The sequence below is a fragment of the Entelurus aequoreus genome, linkage group LG03, assembly GCF_033978785.1.
Source record: "Entelurus aequoreus isolate RoL-2023_Sb linkage group LG03, RoL_Eaeq_v1.1, whole genome shotgun sequence".
In the NCBI taxonomy this organism is placed as follows: domain Eukaryota; kingdom Metazoa; phylum Chordata; class Actinopteri; order Syngnathiformes; family Syngnathidae; genus Entelurus; species Entelurus aequoreus.
Genome location: NC_084733.1, coordinates 3,301,131 through 3,326,130, shown reverse-complemented (window position 1 = coordinate 3,326,130; position 25,000 = coordinate 3,301,131). Strand labels below are relative to the sequence as shown.

General features: G+C 35.9%; 1 protein-coding gene across 1 annotated transcript in view; it reads left to right on the top strand.

Annotated features, from left to right (window-relative positions):
- The window catches only part of LOC133646012 (transmembrane protein 62-like), a 49,333-nt gene that overhangs the window by 9,907 nt on the left and 14,426 nt on the right, over positions 1-25,000 (top strand). The window contains exons 3-10 of the mRNA XM_062040951.1: positions 886-997; positions 1,076-1,213; positions 1,530-1,575; positions 8,102-8,243; positions 14,469-14,593; positions 14,672-14,794; positions 17,886-18,041; positions 20,674-20,833. Coding sequence (XP_061896935.1) covers positions 886-997; positions 1,076-1,213; positions 1,530-1,575; positions 8,102-8,243; positions 14,469-14,593; positions 14,672-14,794; positions 17,886-18,041; positions 20,674-20,833 — 1,002 coding nt within the window. The remainder of the gene's footprint in view (positions 1-885; positions 998-1,075; positions 1,214-1,529; positions 1,576-8,101; positions 8,244-14,468; positions 14,594-14,671; positions 14,795-17,885; positions 18,042-20,673; positions 20,834-25,000) is intronic.

The following is a 25,000-nucleotide window of genomic DNA, read 5'->3' as shown; positions in this document are numbered from 1 at the left end:
AATACAAAACACGTACCGTTACACCCCTAGCAGATACAAATGACACATTCATGTTTTTGTGTAATGATGACAACGTATGCTCGCGCGGACGATTGACTAGTTGATGGTTTTCTTTTCAAATGTTCGTTCATAGCCGTTGTGCTGCTATGATAGGCCATTTCCGCTCGACACAGTGTGCATACAACAACATTATTAGGCCGTTTATTGAAATACTCCCACACTTTTGACCACTTTTGGCATGCTTTTCCCCCCTCGCTCGCACCGCTCGCATCGTCTTCTTTGATCGTCTGCTTTGCGCTTCGCCATGACGGTAGTGTGACGTCATTATGCGACGCGTCGACGCACAAAAACGGCGTCGACGTATTTACGTAACCGATGACGTCGACTACGTCGACGCGTCGTTTCAGCCTTACAGGAATGCACACTTCATCCTATGCTTACATTTCATTGTGCAACATGAGGATGTTTAAGGGGAACTAAATGTGATCTCTGAAAGGGGTACAAATGATTTCCAAAGCAGTGCTTTTGGTATAAAGTTAAGTTAGGTTAAATGAAAGTATTATTATTATTATTATTATTTATCTTACGGTATATATCAAAAATAATATTGAGCAAAATGTAATTGAAATATTGTCGATGTGGCCCTCCAGCAGTGCTCGGGTTGCTCATGCGGCCCCCGGTAAAAATTAATTGCCCACCCCTGTCTTAGGTGGTACTTGGTGCAAAAAGTTTGAGTATTAGAAGTAGACGTTTAAAGGCGATTCAAGGGTGCGTCAATTTGCTGTATTTCGCCGCTTGCTTGGAAGGTAACGCAGGTGAACAGCGGGGTCTACTGGGAAATTAGACTTCGAAACACGCCCCACTGGTGTTTATGTGCAATTCCAGGTGTCCGACATCCACATCAGCCGCTTCCGCGACCCGAGACGCATCCCCGACTTTGAAAAGTTCTGCACCGACACCATGGAGTTGATAAAGCCCTCGCTCGTGCTTGTGACAGGTATTAGCCCCGCCCCCTTTTTATACAGCGTTTCGAGTAGTGTTGTTGTTTGTGACCTCTTCTCCACGTCCCTCGCAGGGGATCTGACAGACGCCAAGACGGAGAGCAAAGTGGGCTCGCTGCAGCACGAGGTGGAGTGGCAGGCCTACCACAACATCCTCAAGAGGTCGCGCGTGATGGAGCGCACGAGGTGGATCGACATCCGCGGCAATCACGGTGACGCATCATCATCATCATCATCCTCATCCTCGTCCGCTCAGTGTTTTGCAACAACTTGTCTGGCACTGTCGAAAGCAGCATGTGCCTTTTGAGCCCCCAGACAGGAAGTCCTCGCGCTCCTCCCTTTCTCCTTTGCTCTCCTTTGGACGAGCGGCGTTCTAATTATGAAACCATACCCGATGAAGGACATCCTGTCCCTTTACGACCGTGGTCGATATCTTGCCTGTAACACGAGGATGTCTAATTGTTGCGTAAAAAAAACCCATCTGGAACCTTCTGTGCATGACAATGACGCTTGTTTTCTTCTCCACAGACGCCTTCAACATAATGTCACTGGACAGCGTCAACAACTATTACCGGTTGGTATCAGCGCACAACTACCTTGAGAACTGTTTTTCCTCGTATTGTGGCCATGTGGGAGCAGAGGTGTCAGTCGTTTTCACTGAGGGCCACATGTTTGGCCCCAGAGGGCCGCTTTTAACAGTGAATACTGTTGTTAAACACATTTTTAATGCATTTTATTAGTAGATTTTTTTTTAAACTAAAATGTAAAAAAGTTGCAATAATTTCACCTCAAAATGTAGTGTATATTACTGTAGATGGAAAAACAGTAGTGCTGTTTTTAAATGCGTTAAAATGTAATATCGGAAATTATCGGTATCGTTTTTTTTATTATCAGTATCGTTTTTTTTTTGTTTTTTTTAAATTAAATCCACATAAAAAACACAAGATACACTTACAATTAGTGCACCAACCCACCCCATTTACACTCATTCACACTCATTCACACAAAAGGGTTGTTTCTTTCTGTTATTGATATTCTGGTTCCTACATTATATATCAGACCTGGGCATTCTGCGGCCCGCGGGCCGCATCCGGCCCTTTGTGCGTCCCTGTCCGGCCCGCGTGAGGCCAATTATAAATTACAAAATAAATTTTAAAAAGTATCTATGTCGAGTGTGCAATACAACGGTGCTGCTTTTGTTTTGAAAATCGTTATTTGTATTACTTCCGTGTGGACGTATGCGTGATTGTGAGTGAATGTGAACAACTGCAATTACAAAATAAAGTTGAAAAAACATCTATGTCCTGCGCGCAATACAACTGTGCTGCTTTTATTTTGAAAAGTATTATTTATGGGCGTGTGTCCGTGTGTAACCTGCGAGTGAAGGTGCACATGCAGCGACAAGTGATGCACGGTTTACACCCGAGACGCCAAAAAGAGAAAAGTTGATGAGGAATGGCGTGTTTTCAACAACACATGAACTGCAAAGCAACGTTCCCTCTAAGGTGCGTGCCTGCGCATTTTCGCACTGCTCAAGCGTCCGCTGCGCGCAGCAAGTATATATGCCGCGCACCAAATCAAATCCCATCTGAATTATAAACAAAATAAACATATTTATTCTATGGAATTTTGCAATGCAACTTTGAGTGACAGTGACAACAAGCGGCCCTAATGGTGTTCATCAACACCGTTCAATTGAACACCGTTCAATTATTGTAACGTCTATCGAGATGCTTCGAGGACAGGAATTATATCGATCACTTTATTGAACAAAACTGTTTATATTCGGACATAACCACACCAAAAACATGAGTAAAACAATTCTATCTCGAAAAACTAGTCATTTTCTGCCGTACAAACCAGGCCAAAACCAACTTGTCATCTGTCACCAACACGCATAGCACTAAACCACTGGTGCGTTTATGGCCACACAAAAAGTCGGACAACTCAAACACCACACAAAGTTACACTATGACTCCTCAGTCATACGTGTGCTTATTTTACTGTCATTTATTATTAATGTTAATTTATATATATTAGTCATGGAATGCTGTTACACACACTATGTTGAAGTATTACTATTATTATTATTATTATTATTATTTATCTTACGGTATATATCAAAAATAATATTGAGCAAAATTTAATTGAAATATTGTCGATGTGGCCCTCCAGCAGTGCTCGGGTAGCTCATGCGGCCCCCGGTAAAAATTAATTGCCCACCCTTGTTATATATCAATATATATCAATACAGTCTGCAAGGGATACAGTCCGTAAGCACACATGATTGTGCGTGCTGCTGCTCCACTAATAGTACTAACCTTTAACAGTTAATTTGACAAATTTTCATTAATTACTAGTTTCTATGTAACTGTTTTTATATTGTTTTACTTTCTTTTTTATTCAAGAAAATGTTTTTAATTTATTTATCTTATTTGATTTGATTCATTTTTTTAAAAAAAGTACCTTATCTTCACCATACCTGGTTGTCCAAATTAGGCATAATAATGTGTTAATTCCACGACTGTATATATCGGTTGATATCGGTATCGGTTGATATCGGTATCGGTAATTAAAGAGTTGTCAAGTCAAGTCAACTTTATTTATATAGCACATTTTCAACAACTTTTTAGATTGAACCAAAGTGCTTTACAGGTTAAAAGAAGCATGGAGCAAACAAAAAACAAAACAAACAAAAAAAAAACTAAGCAAAAAACAAAAACAAACAAAGAACATAAACAATGAGTGTGCTAAACAAGATAGTGCAAATGCAATACGGTAAAAGGGGTCGAATAAAAAGTTTAAAAAATTTGCAGAATAAAAAAATAATAATAATAAAAGTGCGACAAATTGAAAAATGAGTTGGACAATATCGGCAAAAAGCCATTATCGGACATCCCTAGTTTTTATGGTAAAAAAGGCAGCACAGTTGCCAGAATTTTTACAGTAAAATTGACATGTTTTTTTTACTGTAAATAAAAAAACTGCATTTTTACAGTAACATTTTGGCACCTGAGCTGCCAGTTTGTTTTTGTTTTTACCGCAAATCAACAACTGTAGGTGTTTCTGTGTATTACTGTAAATGGAAAAGCAGTACTGCTGTTTTTATGGTAAAAAAAAAAAAAGGCAGCTCAGTTGCCAGAATTTTACTGTAAAATTTACATTTGTTTTTTACTGTAAAAAACCCCCTGCATTTTTACAGTAAAAATTTTGGCAGTTTTTATTCTATTTTTTTCACAAATCAACAACTATAGATTTTTTTACTTTAAATGCCAAAACAGCACCACAGTTTATTACAGTAAAAAAAAAGTTTTTTTCATTTTGAGAAAAATGCTGTAAAAACCACAATAAATTTCACAATTTTACCATTGAATCTATTGCTACTTTTACATAGCACATTTTGATGGATAGCTTGCTTTAAAATCATTATTATTAGTATATATTTCTATTTAAAAAATGGTTTGAATATTTGATCATATATTTTTTCATAATTAGACAAAATTGCATGGAGTGCATGTATTTTTTTCTGCCAACATAGAAAGAAAGAATACATTTAGTAAGACAGTACAGTACTTTGATACATATTTCCAGGATTTCGAGGGCCAAATAAAATGATGTGGCAGACCACATCTGGCCCCCGGGCCTTGGGTTTGATACCTGTGGTGTAGAGCAGTGGTCCACAACCACCGGGCCGTAGCCCGGTACCGGTCCATGGATTGATTGGTACAGGGCCGCACAAGAAATTATTATTATTATTTTTTTTTTAAATTTTTTTTTATTAAATCAACATAAAAAACACAAGATACACTTACAATTAGTGCACCAACCCAAAAAACCTCCCTCCCCCATTTACACTCATTCACACAAAAGGGTTGTTTCTTTCTGTTATTAATATTCTGGTTCCTATATTTTATATCAATATAAATCAATACAGTCTGCAGTGATACAGTCCGTAAGCATGCATGATTGTATTTTTTAATGACAAAAAAAAAAAAAAAAGTTTTTATATACAAATAATTTTTTGTTGTTCAACACGTTTGTTTTCATCAGGGGAGTAACAATACAGTGAAGATGTGACATTCACGAACGAGTCAAGTGTTTTGAACAACTCGAGACCCGATTTGAAGATTTTTCAGACATTGTGCTCAACATTTTTTAAATGCAAATTCTTATTTGGGGTGCAGCGTTTATTCCCCCTGTCGTCATAACTGAGGCGTGGTGTCAATTAGAGTGGAGGTCTACTTTTTGGGAAGAATAATAATTGTTGTTTTTATTCCAAAAGCTTTTTTGGACACTGGATTTTTGTAACTGAATTTATCGCATTTGAATTTTGTGAACTTTTAAAAAAAAAAATTATTTATTAATTTTTTTTTTTTACATCAAATTGTGCTGAAAATTTAATTAAATAAAAAAATGTGAGCAACATTTGTGTGTAAAAATTCAGTGTATAACAATTTTGTGCTTATAAATTCAGTGCAGTTGCCTCCAAAGTAAGACTTCTGTCTCAGAACCGGTTTTGAACTAACATTTTTGCACTGAATTTTTACACACTGATTTTAAAACACTGTATTCTAATACACTTCATTTTTAAACACAGAGTTTGCTCACATTTTTATTCAATGAAATTGTCAGCAGAATTTGGTGTAAAATAATTCAGTTCACAAATTTCAGACGCGAAAAATTCAGCTACATACAGTGGTGGTCAAAAGTGTACATACACTTGTAAAGAACACGATGTCATGGCTGTCTTGAGTTTCCAATCATTTCTACAACTCTTATTTTTTTGTGAGTAGTGATTGGAGCACATACTTGTTGGTCACAAAAAATATTCATGAAGTTTGCTTCTTTTATGAAAATGTGAGCAAATGTGCTGGGTCAAAAGTATACATACAGCAATGTTAATATTTGCTTACATGTCCCTTGGCAAGTTTACCTGCAATAAGGCACTTTTGGTAGCCATCCACAAGCTTCTGCTTGAATTTTTGACCACTCCTCTTGACTAAATTGGTGCAGTTCAGCTAAATTTGTTGCTTTTCTGACATGGACTTGTTTCTTCAGCATTGTCCACACATTTAAGTCAGGACTTTGGGAAAGGCCATTCTAAAACCTTCATTCTAGCCTGATTTAGCCATTCCTTTACCACTTTTGAGGTGTGTTTGGGGTCATTTTCCTGTTGGAACACCCAACTGCGCCCAAGACCCAACCTCCGGGCTGATGATTTTAGCTTGTCCTGAAGAATTTGGAGGTAATCCTCCTTTTTCATTGTCCCATTTACTCTCTGTAAAGCACCAGTTGCATTGGCAGCAAAACAGGCCCAGAGAATAATACTACCACCACCATCCTTGACGGTATATATGGTGTTCCTGGGATTAAAGGCCTCACCTTTTTTCCTCCAAGCATATTGCTGGCTATTGTGGCCAAACAGCTCCATTTTTGTTTCATCTGACCACAGAACTTTCCTCCAGAAGGTCTTATCTTTGTCCATGTGATCAGCAGCAAACGTTAGACGAGCCTTAAGGTGTGGCTTCTGGAGCAAGAGCTTCCATCTTGCATGGTAGCCTCTCAGTCCATGGCGATGCAAAACAGGCTTGACTGCGGACACTGACACCCGTGTTCCAACAGCTTCCAAATCATTGCAGACCTGCTTTTTGGTGGTTCTCGGTTGACTCTCCATCATCCTGACCAATTTTCTCTCAGCAGCAGGTGATAGCTTGCGTTTTCTTCCTGATCGTGGCAGTGACAAAACTGTGCCATGCACTTTATACTTACAATTGTCTGCACAGTTGCTCTTGGGACCTTAAGCTGCTTTGAGATGGCTTCAAGTGACTTTCCTGACTTGTTCAAGTCAATAATTCGTTTTTTCAGATCTGTGCTGAGTTCCTTTTGACTTTTCCATTGTGGCGTTTGTAACCGAGTCTAATGACTGCATCACATGAGCCCTGTTTAAACGGGCTCAGAGAAGTCAACAGGTGTCGTCAATCATAATCACTCTCTTGAAGTAAGGAGGCCATGCCGTGAAGCTCATTTGATTTGATTGTAACTTTTCTACATCACCAAAATTGATAATGTATGTTGCTGTATGCAGGCCTGGCCCTAACCAATCTGGCGCCCTAGGCAAGATTTTAGGTTTTGCCCCCCACTTCGGCAGTGAAGTGTATATACTCACAAGAAACCGAATAGCTTTGTTTTTGACCTTTTTTTTTTACTTAAAGAAAGCAAATTAACATATTATATGAGAATGTTATGTTATGATTATCTTTAACCGAATCACAGCAGTGCTCAAATTAAAAAACAGCATTCCCTCTCATGTGATATTGCTTAATTAACATTAATGATGTGCACTTTAACAACTAGGCTTACAACTATACCTAATATATAAAGGGGTGGAAAAGTGACTAATGTTGTAACAAATAATATTTCTATTAAATAGGCTTTACTTTGCATTTTAATTAACGTGGGATTATTTTTTGTATTTAGAAATAATAGTACCAACTTTTTTTTTTTCTCCAACATTTGTGGCACTGGCGTGGCGCCCCCTGATGGACGGCGCCCTTAGCATTTGCCTATACGGCCTATGCCACGGGCCGGCCCTGGCTGTATGTATACTTTTGACCCAGCACATTTGCTCACATTTTCAGTAGAGCCATAATAAATTCCTAAAAGAAGCAAACTTCATGAATGTTTTTTGTGACCAACAAGTATGTGCTCCAATCACTACATCACAATAAATAAGAGTTGTAGAAATGATTGGAAACTGAAGACAGCCATGACATGATGTTCTTTACACGTGTATGTACACTTTTGACCACGACTGTAGATTTAGTGTCAAAAAAAGCTTTTGCAATGAAGACGCAAATTAACCTCCATAAAAGAGCGTCCATATAAATGTCAGATTAATTCTGGAAAGTGACTTGCATTCCTCTGAAGCGAGTGGTGATATTTACACGAGGCCCAAAATAACTGCAGAGTTGATGTGAGCTGACAGACTTCTTTTCTCAAATTGCATCTGATGTTGTTGCATTGCAGCATTTTGGGAGGGTTTGCTTTGCTTTTTAATGGCAGGTTGACTGTTTTAATGTTGTTTCCCTCGTCTCCTTCAGAAAGTACTCGGCCAATCAGAAGGTGGGCTCCTTCCATTACGTCCACACGACTCCCTTCGGAAACTACTCCTTTGTGTGTGCGGACGCCACCCTGATGCCAGGGCCCAAGAGGCCGTACAATTTCTTTGGTATTCTCAATCAGGTGGGCGACACACTATGTTGTACTATTTAAGGTAGTGGTCCCCAACCACCGGTCCGCGGCCCGGTACCGGTCCGCGGACCGATTGGTACCGGGCCGCACAAGAATTAAAAAAAAAAAAAAAAGTTTTAAAAAATAAAAAAAAATGTAATCAACATAAAAAACACTATATATACATTCTATGTCAATATAGATCAATACAGCCTGCAGGGATACAGTCCGTAAGCACACATGATTGTATTTATTTATGTAAAAAAAAAAAAAAAAAAAAAAATTTTTTTATTTTTTTAAAAAATGAAATCAACATAAAAAACACAATATATACATTCTATGTCAATATAGATCAATACAGCATGCAGGGATACAGTCCGTAAGCACACATGATTGTATTTATTTATGTAAAAAAAAAAAAAAAAAAAAATTTTTTTTTTTTTTTTTTTTAATGAAATCAACATAAAAAACACAATATATACATTCTATATCAATATAGATCAATACAGCATGCAGGGATACAGTCCGTAAGCACACATGATTGTATTTATTTATGTAAAAAAAAAAAATTTTTTTTTTTTTTTTTTTTTTTTTTTTTTTTTTTTTTTTTTTTTTTTTTTTAATGAAATCAACATAAAAAACACAATATATACATTCTATATCAATATAGATCAATACAGCCTGCAGGGATACAGTCCGTAAGCACACATGATTGTATTTATTTATGTAAAATAAAACAAAAATAAAAAACATTTATTTAATTTTTTAAATACACCCCCTCCCCCCACCGGTCCGTGGTACAAATTTTCAAGCGTTGACCGGTCCGCAGCTACAAAAAGGTTGGGGACCACTGATTTAGGGCACAGGTGTCAAACTCAACATCCTTTTATCTGGCCCGCAAACACCTTTGGTGTTGGTCCCCAACCACTGGGCTGCGGCCCGGTACCGGTCCGCGGACCGATTGGTACTGGGCCGCGCAAGAAATAAAATAAAAAAATGTTTTTTAATTTTTTTAATTTTTTTTTTAATTTTTTTAAATTCTCACTAAATGTTATTGATTTTTTACATTTTGACAGAAAAATATATATGTACTGTTGAAATTGCATACCTTTTTAAACTTTAATAGTATCCAATATTGCAACAAATATTTTCCAAACAGTTTTTTGTCTAAATAAAAAATACTTTACAGCAAACTACCCATCAAATTCATAAAAATTACACTGCATTTTACGTTGTGCTTTACAGCATATTACTGTAAATCGAAAAAAACGACTCGTGTTTTTTGCACACACATCAGGTGGGTGATATTTTTTTATATCATGATATCGTCTTTGTGTGACGACCAGTATGACCATACTTGCCAACCCTCCCGTTTTTAGCGGGAGACTCCCGGTATTCAGCGCCTCTCCCGATAACCTCCCGGCAGAAATTTTCTCCCGACAAACTCCCGGTATTCAGCCGGAGCTGGAGGCCACGCCCCCTCCAGCTCAATGCGGACCTGAGTGGGGACGGCCTGTTCTCACGTCCGCTTTCCCACAATATAAACAGCTTGCCTGCCCAATGACGTCATAACACCTACGGCTTTTAGAGAGTAGAGTGCACAACTGCGCACACAACAAGGAGACAAAGCAGAAGAACGAGGAAGTTACAGACATTTGCAACAAACTAAAAAAAAGTATCCGATTACATTGACTTGCATGTAAAATGTCCATTAAGTGATCCGATACAGGCAGCCAGTTAACATCTAAATGTCTAACAATAAGCACACAATTCTTCTATTTTAGTCAAGTAATTTTCAAACGGTACACATGCTAGGCTATAGGCTACTCGGAGCTTGCAGCTACACAACAGCTAAGCACACAAGGTAGACATACGTTATAAACATTGAACAATATTGCATATTGTGTCAATAAAGTACTTAATATTTTCTCACTAAATGTAATGGATATTTTTCATTTTGACAGAAATATATGTACTGCTTGAAATTGCATGCCTTTTAAACTTCAATAGTATCCAAAATTGCAACAATTACAGTACACACTACCGTTCAAAAGTTTGGGGTCACATTGAAATGTCCTTATTTTTGAAGGAAAAGCACTGTACTTATCAATGAAGATAACTTTAAACTAGTCTTAACTTTAAAGAAATACACTCTATACATTGCTAATGTGCTAAATGACTATTCTAGCTGCAAATGTCTGGTTTTTGGTGCAATATCTACATAGGTATATAGAGGCCCATTTCCAGCAACTATCACTCCAGTGTTCTAATGGTACAATGTGTTTGCTCATTGGCTCAGAAGGCTAATTGATGATTAGAAAACCCTTGTGCAATCATGTTCACACATCTGAAAACACTTTAGCTCGTTACAGAAGCTACAAAACTGACCTTCCTTTGAGCAGATTGAGTTTCTGGAGCATCACATTTGTGGGGTCAATTAAACGCTCAAAATGGCCAGAAAAAGGGAACTTTCACCTGAAACTTGACAGTCTATTCTTGTTCTTAGAAATGAAGGCTCAAACACAAAATTGTTTGGGTGACCCCAAACTTTTGAACGGTAGTGTATAATCATACTTTACAAACATGTTTTTGTCTAAATAAAAATACTTAATTTTACAGCAAACTACCCATCAAATTCCTGAAAATGACAATAAATGTTACATTGTTCTTTACAGCATATTACTGTAAATTGAAAAAAAAACTACTACTGTTTTTTGCGTTAAAATTCTAGGGATGATGTTCGAAACCGGTTCTCCCGGTTGTTCGATAAGAAAAGAACCGTTCGATAAGAAAATAACCGATTCCATGGACTCGAATCCCTTTTTGAGAACCGGTTCCCGTTATCCAGGCCGCTATGGTAAAGAAAAAGAGTTGGTTCTTTATTCAAATCCCTGGGAACGAATCCCGTCCCACAAGAAATGCCCTGTGGGACATCACGGGAAATGATGTAGCTCAGTCTGATGACTGAGCTACATCATTTCCTGTGATGTCACACAAGCAGCAAAAAATAATGGACCGGAAAAAACGCCTCAAGGCATGGCTATTCACCTATAGTGATCACAGAGACAGGTTGTTTTTGTGTTACTGTATATATTTGTTTTTCTGAAAGATCCCACTTAATATACTTTAGGTAACAACAGTCAATATATATATATATATATATATATATATATATATATATATATATATATATATATATATATATATATATATATATATATATATATATATATATATATATATATATATATATATATTTTTTTAGGGGGCTAACAGTCAATATGTATTTATTTATTTATTTATTTATTTATTTTTCTTAGAAAATAAAAGTGTGCTCTTGTTAAACCAAATATTGTGTTTTTTTCCATATACAACAACCTATCTGGATTCGATAAGAGAATCAATAAGGAACCGGTTCGATAAGAGGATTCGATAATGGTCTCGAACTCGATAATTTCTTATCAAACATCATCCCTATAAAATTCTGTTGACAGAGCTGCCAGTTTTTGACTGTAAAATCTACGGTTGTTGTTTTTAACGGTATATTACTGTAAATGGAAAGACGGTACATTTGTTTTTACGGTAGAAAAACTGGCAGCGAAGTTGCCAGGATAAAAAAATAACTTGCACTGTTTTTCCCTTCACAATATAATGTTGTAAAAACAATGTAAATTTACACAAACATTCTGTCAACTAAACTGCCAGCTTTTTCCGTAAAACCCCCCCGCCCAAAAAATAGTGGTACTGTTTTTCCATTTACCGTAAAACGTTGTAAAAAAAAAAAGAAGAAAAAAACACAAAAAATCACTATATTTTACAGTAAAATTTTGTAAATATAAAGTTTTTACTGTAAAATTGACTTAAAACAATATATATATAATTAATAATGAAATCCAGAGGCACATTCATACATTATTCACTGTTACAAGTGGCCCTCTGATGGCAGCCATAACTGCCATGTGGCCCTCAATGAAAACCACTTTGACATCCCTGATTTAGGGCATGCTAACTTTTTTTTTAGCTAATTTTGCAGCCTTTCTCCTCAGAGTAAATAACTTAATATTTGACACATGCTAATGTTAGCATGCTAACTTTTTTTTTAGCAAATTTTGCAGCCTTTCACCTCAGGCTAACTTAACACGTGTTAACTATTAGCATGCTAACTTTTTTTTTGCTAATTTTGCAGCCGTTCAAATCAAATCAAATCAAATCAACTTTATTTATAAAGCACATTTAAAATTTACCACAGGGGTAGCCAAAGTGCTGTACAATGGGCAGGTTAAAAATAATACGAGAACCGAGCAAACACAACACAACACAAACAGAACACGATAAAAAATAAATAAATAAAATATAAAAACATAAAAACAGGTTCACAGCAGGTGTATTATGGGGCGCCATTGCAGGATGGGTATCACTCAGTGTTAAAAGCCATGGAATAAAAGTATGTTTTTAAGAGAGATTTAAAAACAGGAAGAGAGGAGGCTTGTCTAACACTAAGAGGTAGGTCGTTCCAGAGCTTGGGAGCAGCAGCGGCGAAAGCTCTGTCACCTCTACGGTAGAAAAACTGGCAGCTAAGTTGCTAGAATAAAAAAAGAACTTGCACTGTTTTTCCCTTCACAATATAATGTTGTAAAAGCCAATGTCAATTGAACACAAACATTCTGGCAACTAAACTGCCAGCTTTTTCCGTAAACGCTCACGGTCATACTTCACTTTAGATAATCGGATGGCCTTCCAAAGTGACATGAGGCTTTAAGGTCGGGGTGTGATCACGCCGAGACTTTAATTTCATCACACCCGCAATACTTGCTCCGTTACGCCTTTTTGAGGCACTTAACATGCACAAAAACTCTGTAAATTTTGCAGACGTGTCAGTTCCGGCGAACATTTTTATATTTTGGGGGTCCTTAACAAGACATTTTTTAATCTGGCTCACTCGCGCCCCTTTAAAATTAGTAAGATATAGCCACGTATTGCCAACAAAACAAAACAGGAAGTAGGCCATCTTGTTTTTTCTGTCGGCCATTTTTCAGCTATTCTCTTCCGTTCTATTCTATTCTATAAAATATAATATAAAATATATTTATTTACAATAAAATTGAAAAACCCTATACACCCATTTTATTTTGGATTTTAGCAATGCAAATATTTAAAAAATAAATAAATATAAGAGAATTAATTTTTTATACTTTTTATTTTGGAATTTAATTATACTCGGCTTCATAGTGTCATATTTTAAAAAAACAGTTCTACTTTTCATTACATTTATCTAGGGGTGTAACGGTACACAAAAATTTGGGTTCGGTGCGTACCTCGGTTTAGAGGTCACGGTTCGGTTCATTTTCGGTACAGTAAGAAAACAACAAAATATACATTTTGGGGTTATTTATTTACCAAATTTGCAAAATCTTCCACCAAAAATATTTGTCTTAGTGTAATATTTGATGTGAAGTAATGGGAGCCTTGGATAGGTCAATAATTCATAATAACATTGATTTTGATTCAATATTATGTTTTGAGCAATGACAGTTTGAAAGAAAAAAAACAACAGCTTTGTTTTATTAGTCAACATTGCAACTTTTTCTAAATTAAATTTATCCTTTTAAGCTTTTTTATTTCACTTTTGTTATGTATTTGTTTATTTAAATAATTTGTTTATTTAAATAGTATTTTTAGAATGTGCTGTGGGCCTTTAAAACATTAGCTGTGGGCCGCAAATGGCCTCCGGGGCACACTTTTGACATCCCTGCTATAGATAATAACAAATTAAATGTGATAAATCTATGGATAAAAAGCAGAGCCTGGCGACACATGCGCGTTTATCATAACTCCCTCTCTCTCTCTCTGTCTCTGCCCCTCCCTCACCAATGCTGCTGCGCGTACAATTTGTTTTGTTTTCAACCCCTTCTTAACCCTGAACGTACATTGAAAATACACACAACCCTAACTCAAAATGACAGTGAAAAGAGGACGTATGGTCAGTCTATCCTAGCCCGTTAGCTGCTAGCATGCCGTGTGTTGTGCCTCGGTGTGCATTGTTTACACAACGTGCGTTACGCTACTTTATATGTCCGTGTGGAAACTCGTTCGGTACACCTCCGAACCGAACCGGAACCCCCGTACCGAAACGGTTCAATACAAATACACGTACCGTTACACCCCTACATTTATCTTAAATTATATATGATTTTTATATAATTTTTGGCTTATTCTCCCTCTTTTTGTGTCATTCAGACTCAGATGGACAAACTGGACACATTCAGAGCGGAGAGTCTAAAAAGCAACCAGTCCATCTGGTTCGGACACTACACCACGTCCACCATCGTTTCCCCGTCACCGGGCGTGCGGGAGATGATGAGGTGCGAGCAGACTTGTCTGTTTAACCATAAAAAAAAGTCAAACTTCTCCGTTTTATGATCGGTCTCCTGCGCGTTTAGGTCAGCCATCGCCTATCTGTGCGGTCACCTGCACACGCTGGGCGGCCTGATGCCCATCCTCCACAGTCGACATCCCAGCGGCGCCTTGGAGCTGGAGCTTGGAGACTGGATGGACAACCGCAAGTAAGACAGACATACCATTTTTTTTTTTTGTAAGCATAGCATGATTTGTCTCGAATTACAAACGCACGATGCACAAATAAAACAAAGCAAAAAAAATGAATACAACTTTCATAACGTGCAGTTCTGCTGCAGTCCTGTCAGTGGCAGTAATGAGCAATATAAAGTAGGTGACAACTGTAACACCTTTCATGTCAACATTTCGGACTGGCTGATTCACATTGGGGTGTCCAAACTTTTTCTACTGAGGGGCCGCACACTGAAAAATGAAAGTATGCGGGGGCCATTTTGATATTTTTCATTTTCATTTTCAAAACCACTACAATATTGTAACCCTTAGGGCTCACCTCAATTTTGATGAATGTTAAATGTCCCGGGGACCCACGAGTGTCTCAGTCATTGAAGTGAGAAAAACAAGTCATAAATACTAGGGATGATAAATGCGTTAAAATGTAATATCGGAAATTATCGGTATCGTTTTTTTTAATTATCTGTATCGTGTTTGTTTTTTTTAATTTTTTTAATTTTTATTTTTTTATTAAATCAACATAAAAAACACAAGATACACTTACAATTAGTGCACCAACCCAAAAAACCTCCCTCCCCCCATTTCTTTCTGTTATCAATATTCTGCTTCCTACATTATATATCAATATATATCAATACAGTCTGCAAGGGATACAGTCCGTAAGCACACATGATTGTGCGTGCTGCTGCTCCACTAATAGTACTAACCTTTAACAGTTAATTTTACTCATTTTCATTCATTACTAGTTTCTATGTAACTGTTTTTATATTGTTGTACTTTCTTTTTTATTCAAGAAAATGTTTTTAATTTATTTATCTTATTTTATTTGATTCATTTTTGTAAAAAGTACCTTATCTTCACCATACCTGGTTGTCCAAATTAGGCATAATAATGTGTTAATTCCACGCTGGCTGGCGTAGGTGGAGCGCTAATGTTTGATCATAGTTCTGTGAGGTCCGGTTGCTAAGTTTCTAAATTAGCCTTAGCGTCGTTAGCAACAGCATAGTTAAGCCTTACCAGGCTGAGAATTTTTAACCGTGTAGTTACATGTACATGGTTTAATATTATTGTTGGTCTTCTGTCTATCCTTCCAGTCAGGGGTTTATTTATTTTGTTTCTATCTTCATTTGAGAATGATGCTAGCACGTTAGCTCAGTAGCTAAGTGTGTCACCGATGTATTGTCGTGGAGATAAAAGTCACTTTAAATGTCCATTTCGCGTGCTCGACTCTCATTTTCAAGAGGATATAGTATCCGAGGTGGTTTAAAATACAAATCCGTGATCTACAATAGAAAAAGGAGAGAGTGTGGAATCCAATGAGCCAGCTTGTACCTAAGTTACGGTCAGAGCGAAAAAAGATACGTCCTGCACTGCACTCTAGTCCTTCACTGTAACGTTCCTCATCTACGAATCTTTCATCCTCGCTCAAATTAATGGGGTAATCGTCACTTTCTCGGTCCGAATCTCTCTCGCTCCATTGTAAACAACGGGGAATTGTGAGGAATACTAGCTCCTGTGACGTCACGCTACTTCCGCTACAGGCAAGGCTTTTTTTTATCAGCGAGCAAAAGTTGCGAACTTTATCGTCGATTTTCTCTACTAAATCCTTTCAGCAAAAATATGGCAATATCGCGAAATGATCAAGTATGACACATAGAATGGATCTGCTATTCCCGTTTAAATAAAAAAAAATCATTTCAGTAGGCCTTTAATTAAAAAAAATAAAAACGATACCAATAATAAAAAACCAATACCGATAATTTCCGATATTACATTTTAAAGCATTTATCGGCTGATAATATCGGCAGGCCGATATTATCGGACATCTCTAATTCATAACATTGCTTTTTGATCCAGTATTGTGAAGTGAATTGTGAAGTGAATTACATTTATATAGCGCTTTTTCTCAAGTGACTCAAAGCGCTTTACATAGTGAAACCCAATATCTAAGTTACATTCAAACCAGTGTGGGTGGCACTGGGAGCAGGTGGGTAAAGTGTCTTGCCCAAGGACACAACGGCAGTGACTAGGATGGCGGAAGCGGGGATCGAACCTGCAACCCTCAAGTTGCTGGCACGGCCGCTCTACCAACCGAGCTATACCGCCCGTATTGTTTTTTTTGTAGCAATAACGGTTTAAAAAAAATCATACTCCAACTCATATTTTTTTTAAAAATATGTTATAAATCAATATATATTATTTTTACGTTCAACGCCTAAATCTCTAGATAACTCCAGATTTATTGGTCGATTAAGTTTTGTGTTTTTTTTTGTTGTATTTTTATGTTTTATGCAGTTTTTGTCAGAGAAAACCTTGTTTTACTTTTATGGCAAACACACAAAATATGCAATATTTTCCCCATAAAAGTGTAATAATTGATGGGAAGTAATTGGAGCCTTGAATAGGTCAATAATTCATAACAAGGTTGATTTTATTTCATACCAGTATGGATTTTGATTCATTATTTTTTGAGCAATGCCAGTTTTAAACTAAAAAAACAGGCGTGTCAGTGCCTTTGTGTTATTAGTGTCATTATTGCAACATTTTATTGTTACATTACACCTGTTTGCTATTTTATTCCACTTTTTTATGTTTTGTTTTTTTTTCAATCGTATTTTCAAAATGTGCCGTGGGCCATAAAAATGGGCCCTGTTGACTTAATCGTATAATAATCTAACAAAGTTTTCGTACATGCGCAAATCTTTCTACTGGTGGCTAACAATATAAAAAAAAAAAAAAATGTCTGTTCTGTTAATTGCTGTTGTAGAATCTTGGTTAATACTGCCATACTTGTATTTTTCAACTTTCTTTGCACCAAACAGAAGGTGATGCATGTTTAAATGCCGTGTAATTAGACCATGGTTATGTTGATGCTAAGTTATAATGATGGAGTTAACAACATGTCGACATAAACGGACCATTTTCAATAAAAAAAAGGACCTCTTCAACTCACACTCATGTCGACAAAATGGCTCGACCAAGTATGTGGATGAGTTGGTCAACATAGATGGGTTGTGGACATGAATGCCATTGAATATATTGAACAGTATTTTGGTCTTCAACCAGGTACAGGATCCTGGCTTTTGACCACGACCTGCTGAGTTTCTCAGACCTGAGATTTGAACAGTGGCCCGTGGTGCTCATCACTAACCCCAAGGACCGGCAGTACTTGCATCCAGGACTGGAACCTGTGGGCCGCATACGGAGGTCCACACACATCAGGTGGGGGATATTTTTTACATCATGATATCGTCTTTGTGCGACGACCAGTATGACTTTGTACGGCAACGCTTTAATGTGAATTAGTGGTCACAGTGTACCGATCCGATATTGATATCAGCAAAAAAAAAAGTAAAAAGTATCAGATTACGTTGGCTTGCATGTAAAATGTCCATTAAGTGATCCGATACAGGCAGCCAGTTAACGTCTAAATCAGTGGTCCCCAACCTTTTTGTAGCTGCGGACCGGTCAACGCTTGAAAATGTGTCCCACGGACCGGGGGGGGGGGGTGTATTTAAAATAAAATTAAAAAAAATTTTAATTTTTTTTTTACATAAATAAATACAATCATGTGTGCTTACGGACTGTATCCCTGCAGACTGTATTGATCTATATTGATATATAATGTATATATTGTGATTTTTATGTTGATTTCATAAATTTTTTATTTTTTATTTTTTATTTTTTAAATTTCTTGTGCGGCCCGGTACCAATCGGTCCGCGGTTGGGGACCACTGGTCTAAATGACTAACAATAAGCACACAATTTTTTCTATTGTAGTCAAGTAATTTACAAACGGTAAACATGCTAGGCTATGGGCTACTAGGAGCTTGTAGCTACACAACAGCTAAGCACACAATAGCACACAAGGTAGACATACGTAATAATCATTAAATGATATTGCAGTGTAAAACAGAACATTAGTCAATATAAACAAGTATCAAATAATTATAGTTGCAAATTACTTACACATACAAAGTATCCATGTTAGAAGAAGAGTGTTTGAAGGTTTCCAGTGACAAACGTGTCCGCATCATTCGACTTAACTAATTATTGTGACCACTAGGTGTCACCAAAAAACAATTACCACTCCACTTCACCCTAAAGACAGTACAAATCCACTCCAGACGGTTGATAATGAATAGGCTAGTGTTTTTCATTCTTACCATTGTTCTTGATCAAACTTTTTCTATCATTCAACACGACAAAAGAATACAAGTATGTATGATGTATCGGATCGACATCAGTATCTGACAATACTCGGGGCTCCAATATCGGTGTTCAGAGGTGAAAAGGTTGTATCGGGACACCCCTAGTATGAAAGCAGCAATGTTACCATGTATGCTGCAGGATGTGATTAAAGTAAATATCTGAGATCAGGAGCAAGGGTGAAGTGTCTTGCTCAAGGACACAACAGACGTGACGAGGTTGGTAGAAGGTGGGGATTGAACCAGGAACCCTCAGGTTGCTGGCACGGCCACTCTCCCAACTGCGCCACGCCGTCATCATGTGTTGTCGTCATTATAAGACTTATATACGGCTTTTCATTTTTTGCGGCTCCGTACAGATTTATTTTTTGTATTTTTGGTCCAATATGGCTCTTTCAACAATTTGGCTTGCTGGGGTCGTAACAGAAAATAATTGAGAAGCGCTGGGTTGGAGTGAGAAATCAAACAAAACGTGTGCTTACCTTTGTACATAAAACGTGGGTTTAACCTGTTGAATTCTTCATCCACTGCTAGTATTACTACTATTATTACTACATCAACTAGTGCTGCGGCTGCCACAAGTACTAGTCGTAGTAGTAAACTACAAAATAGGGAGGGAGAGTACTTTGATACATTTTGTACATAAAAGTTGCTAAAAGAGAGTTAATATAGGTCAGTACATGCTAAGCCAGTGGTCCCCAACCACCGGGCCGCGGACCGATTGGTACCGGGCCGCACAAGAATTAAAAAAAAAAACAAAACAAAACTTTTTTTTTTTTTTTTTAATGAAATCAACATAAAAAACACAATATATAAATTCTATATCAATATAGATCAATACAGCCTGCAGGGATACAGTCCGTAAGCACACATGATTGTATTTATTTATGTAAAAAAATATATATATATATATATATATTTTTATTTATTTATTTATTTTTTATGATATCAACATAAAAAACACAATATATACATTCTATATCAATATAGATCAATACAGCCTGCAGGGATACAGTCCGTAAGCACACATGATTGTATTTATTTATGTAAAAAATAAAAAATAATTTTTATTTTTTTTATTTTTTTAAATGAAATCAACATAAAAAACACAATATATACATTCTATATCAATATAGATCAATACAGCCTGCAGGGATACAGTCCGTAAGCACACATGATTGTATTTATTTATGTAAAAAAAAAATAAAAAAAAAAAATTTTTTTTTATTATTTTTTTTTAATGAAATCAACATAAAAAACACAATATATACATTCTATATCAGTATAGATCAATACAGCCTGCAGGGATACAGTCCGTAAGCACACATGATTGTATTTATTTATGTAAAAAAACCCAAAAAAAAACAAAACTTTTTTTTTTTTTTTTAAATACACCCCCACTCCCCCCCCCACCGGTCCGTGGAACAAATTTTCAAGCGTTGACTGGTCCGCAGCTACAAAAAGGTTGGGGACCACTGTGCTAAGCTATCTGAACAAACATCTGTAATATCTGTCTAATTAATAATGAATCTGTCAAAGTTTGGAATATGCAAAGGGACAATAAAAACCACTGATGCATGAATTATTGTTCATAGTTATTATTGTAATTCATAGGCAACATCTGCTGTGTTGTTATGCATTGACAGGATTTTGGCTTTCTCAGAGGCGGCCATCTTGACGGTGCAGGTTAGCGTGGACGGCGAGCCTTTAGGGACAGCACAGCCTGCTGGAGGCCCCCTCTACGTGCTGCCATGGCAACCGTCGCGCTACCTCACCGGGCTGCACACCATCCGAGTTCAGGTGGAGGTCGGTGCAGGATTCCTTTTCCCTACTTTATGTACACGTGCCAGATCACGGGTATCCAAACTTTCTACCGTACTTATGGCCGCGCACTGAAAAATAAACGCAGGCGGAGGCCATATTGATATGTTTCATTTCTAAAACCAATACGATATATACTGTAACCCTTAGGGCTTCACCTAATTTTGGTGAATGTTAAAGGGGTCATATTATGATTGTTGATACTATTACAAAAAAACTGTATAAAAGAACAAACAGGTGAACTATAATGAGAAAATTGTGCAATTATGACACTAATAACTAATGCGTTAAAATGTAATATCGGAAATTATCGGTATCGGTTTTTTTTTTAAATTTTTTTTTATTAAATCCACATAAAAAACACAAGATACACTTACAATTAGTGCACCAACCCAAAAAACCTCCCTCCCCCAAGTAGGTTTGTACGGTATACCGGTACCAGTATAGTATCGTGGTACTAATGAATCAAAAACGGTACTATACTCTGTTTGAAAAGTACAAATTCGCCATATTTGTTTTTTTTACAGGCATGACCGCGAGTCGTCGTCACATCGTGACATTGCTGGTTTTACGAGCAGGGGAGCATGTTCGGCAGCGCACGCACACAGAGTACTTACAAACAGACACAGTGTGTAGACAGAAAAGGGAGAACGGACGCATTTTGGCTTTAAAAGTAAAGATAAAGGTGAAGCGATAACACTAGAGATGTCCGATAATATCGGCCTGCCGATATTATCGGCCGATAAATGCGTTAAAATGTAATATCGGAAATTATCGGTATCGGTTTTTTATTATCAGTATCGTTTTTTTGTGTGTTTTTTTTAATTAAATCCACATAAAAAACACAAGATACACTTACAATTAGTGCACCAACCCAAAAAACCTCCCTCCCCCATTTACACTCATTCACACAAAAGGGTTGTTTCTTTCTGTTATTAATATTCTGGTTCCTACATTATATATCAATATGTATCAATACAGTCTGCAAGGGATACAGTCCGTAAGCACACATGATTGTGCGCGCTGCTGGTCCACTAATAATACTAACCTTTAACAGTTAATTTTACAAATTTTCATTAATTACTAGTTTCTATGTAACTGTTTTTATATTGTTTTACTTTCTTTTTTATTCAAGAAAATGTTTTTAATTTATTTATCTTATTTTATTTGATTCATTTTTTTAAAAAGTACCTTATCTTCACCATACCTGGTTGTCCAAATTAGGCATAATAATGTGTTAATTTCACGACTGTATATATCGGTTGATATCGGTATCGGTTGATATCGGTATCGGTTGATATCGGTATCGGTAATTAAAGAGTTGGACAATATCGGCATATCGGATATCGGCAAAAAGCCATTATCGGACATCCCTATTAATAACACAAAGCTGCCATGTAGGCTTTTTTTTTTTAAACTGTCATTGCTCAAAAAATATTAAACTTGTAGTCCAGGGGTGTCCAAACTTTTTCCACTGAGGGCCGCACACGGAAAAATGAAAGCATGCGGGGGCCATTTTGATATTTTTCATTTTCAAACCATAACAAAATATATGGATTTTTAAATTTATTTTACCTTTAGGAGTCCCGGGGACCATAAAGGGTCTCAGTCATTAAAATGTTAAAAATAAGTCAGATTATTATTTTTTTTAAATTATTTAACGCTTACAGTAAATCTGTATATCAACTTCAAGTTGATATAAAGCAGGGGTCACCAACCTTTTTGAAAGCAAGAGCTACTTCTTGGGTAGTGATTAATGTGAAGGGCTACCAGTTTGATACACACTTAAATAAATTGCCAGAAATAGCCAATTTGCTCAATTTACCTTTAACTCTATGTTATTATTATTAATGAATGATATTTACACTTAATTGAACGGTTTAAAAGAGAAGAAAACACTAAAAAAATGACAATTAAATTTTGAAACATAGTTTATCTTCATTTTCGACTTTTTAAAATTTAAAATTCAACCGAAAAAAAGAAGAGAAAAACTTAAAAAAAGAATTTGTGGAACATGATTAGTAATTTTTCCTGATTAAGATTAATTTTAGAATTTTGATGACATATTTTAAATAGGTTAAAATCCAATCTACACTTTGTTAGAATATATAACAAATTGGACCAAGCTATATTTGTAACAAAGACAAATCATTATTTCTTCTAGATTTTCCAGAACAAAAATTTTAAAAGAAATTCAAAAGACCTTGAAATAAGATTTCAATTTGATTCTACAGATTTTCTAGATTTGCCAGAATAATTGTTTTGAATTTTAATCATAATAAGTTTGAAGAAATATTTCACAAATATTCTTCGTCCAAAAAACAGAAGCTAAAATGAAGAATTAAATTAAAATTTATTTGTTATTCTTTACAATAAAAAAAATAAATTTACTTGAACATTGATTTAAATTGTCAGGAAAGAAGAGGAAGGAATTCAAAAGGTAAAAATGTATATTTGTTTAAAAATCCTAAAATCATTCTTAAGGTTGTATTTTTTCTCTAAAATTGTCTTTCTGAAAGTTATAAGAAGCAAAGTAAAAAAAAAAATGAATTTATTTAAACAAGTGAAGACCAAGTCTTTAAAATATTTTCTTGGATTTTCAAATTCTATTTGAGTTTTGTCTCTCTTAGAATTAAAAATGTCGGGCAAAGCGAGACCAGCTCGCTAGTAAATAAATACAATTAAAAAAATAGAGGCAGCTCACTGGTAAGTGCTGCTATTTGAGCTATTTTTAGAACAGGCCAGCGGGCTACTCATCTGGTCCTTACGGGCTACCTGGTGCCCGCGGGCACCGCGTTGGTGACCCCTGAGATAAAGTAATACAAATTAAAAAAAAATGTTTTATGGCTTTTCTGTCAAAAACAACTTAGTTTTTTTTATAGTAAAACTGAAATATGCAGTATTTAGTCATTAGAGCCCTAAAAGATCAATAATGCAGGACACCATTGATTTTAATTATTTCATATTTTTGAGTAATCACAGTGAAAAGATCAATAAAAAAATCACTAAATATATTTGGGATCCAAAAGGTGCCCCACTCATAAAGTGATACCTTTTTATTAGGTTTTTCTTTTACTTTCAACACTTAAGTTACGAGATCAACTTCAGATATATCTGTCCATTTTATGCTGGAACTATTATTTTGTTTGTTTTATGCGCTTTTGTCAAAGTAAACTATTTATATGGCTACTACACAATATATGCAATATTTACCACATAAAACATTTTAAAGTGAAATATTTGAAGTAATTGAAGCCCTGAAATTAATTCATTATAACTTGGATTTTTTGTCTTTTTTTTTTTTTTTTTGAGCAATGGCAAAAACAGAAAAATAAAGAAAGACAAAAGAAGAAAAAAACAGCCTGCATGGCAGCTTTTGTGTCAACATTGCAACTTTTTCTCGTTAGATTTCACCTCATTCCACTTTTTTTAATGTTCTTTTTAGGGATGTCCGATAATGGCTTTTTGCCGATATCCGATATTCCGATATTGTCCAACTCTTTAATTACCGATACCGATATCAACCGATACCGATATCAACCGATATATGCAGTCGTGGAATTAACACATTATTATGCCTAATTTGGACAACCAGGTATGGTGAAGATAAGGTACTTTTTAAAAAAATGAATCAAATAAAATAAGATAAATCAATTAAAAACATTTCCTTGAATAAAAAAGAAAGTACAACAATATAAAAACAGTTACATAGAAACTAGTAATGAATGAAAATTAGTAAAATTAACTGTTAAAGGTTAGTACTATTAGTGGAGCAGCAGCACGCACAATCATGTGTGCTTACGGACTGTATCCCTTGCAGACTGTATTGATATATATTGATATATAATGTAGGAAGCAGAATATTAATAACAGAAAGAAACAACCATTTTGTGTGAATGAGTGTATTTTTTGGGTTGGTGCACTAATTGTGTTTTTTATGTTGATTTAATAAAAAACCCCAAAAAAAACCGATACCGATAAAAAAAAAACCCGATACCGATAATTTCCGATATTACATTTTAACGCATATATTGGCCGATAATATCGGCAGGCCGATATTATCGGACATCTCTAATTATAACATGGATTTTTTTTTATTTTTTTTTTTTTGAGCAATGGCAAAAACAGAAAAATAAAGAAAGACAAAAGAAA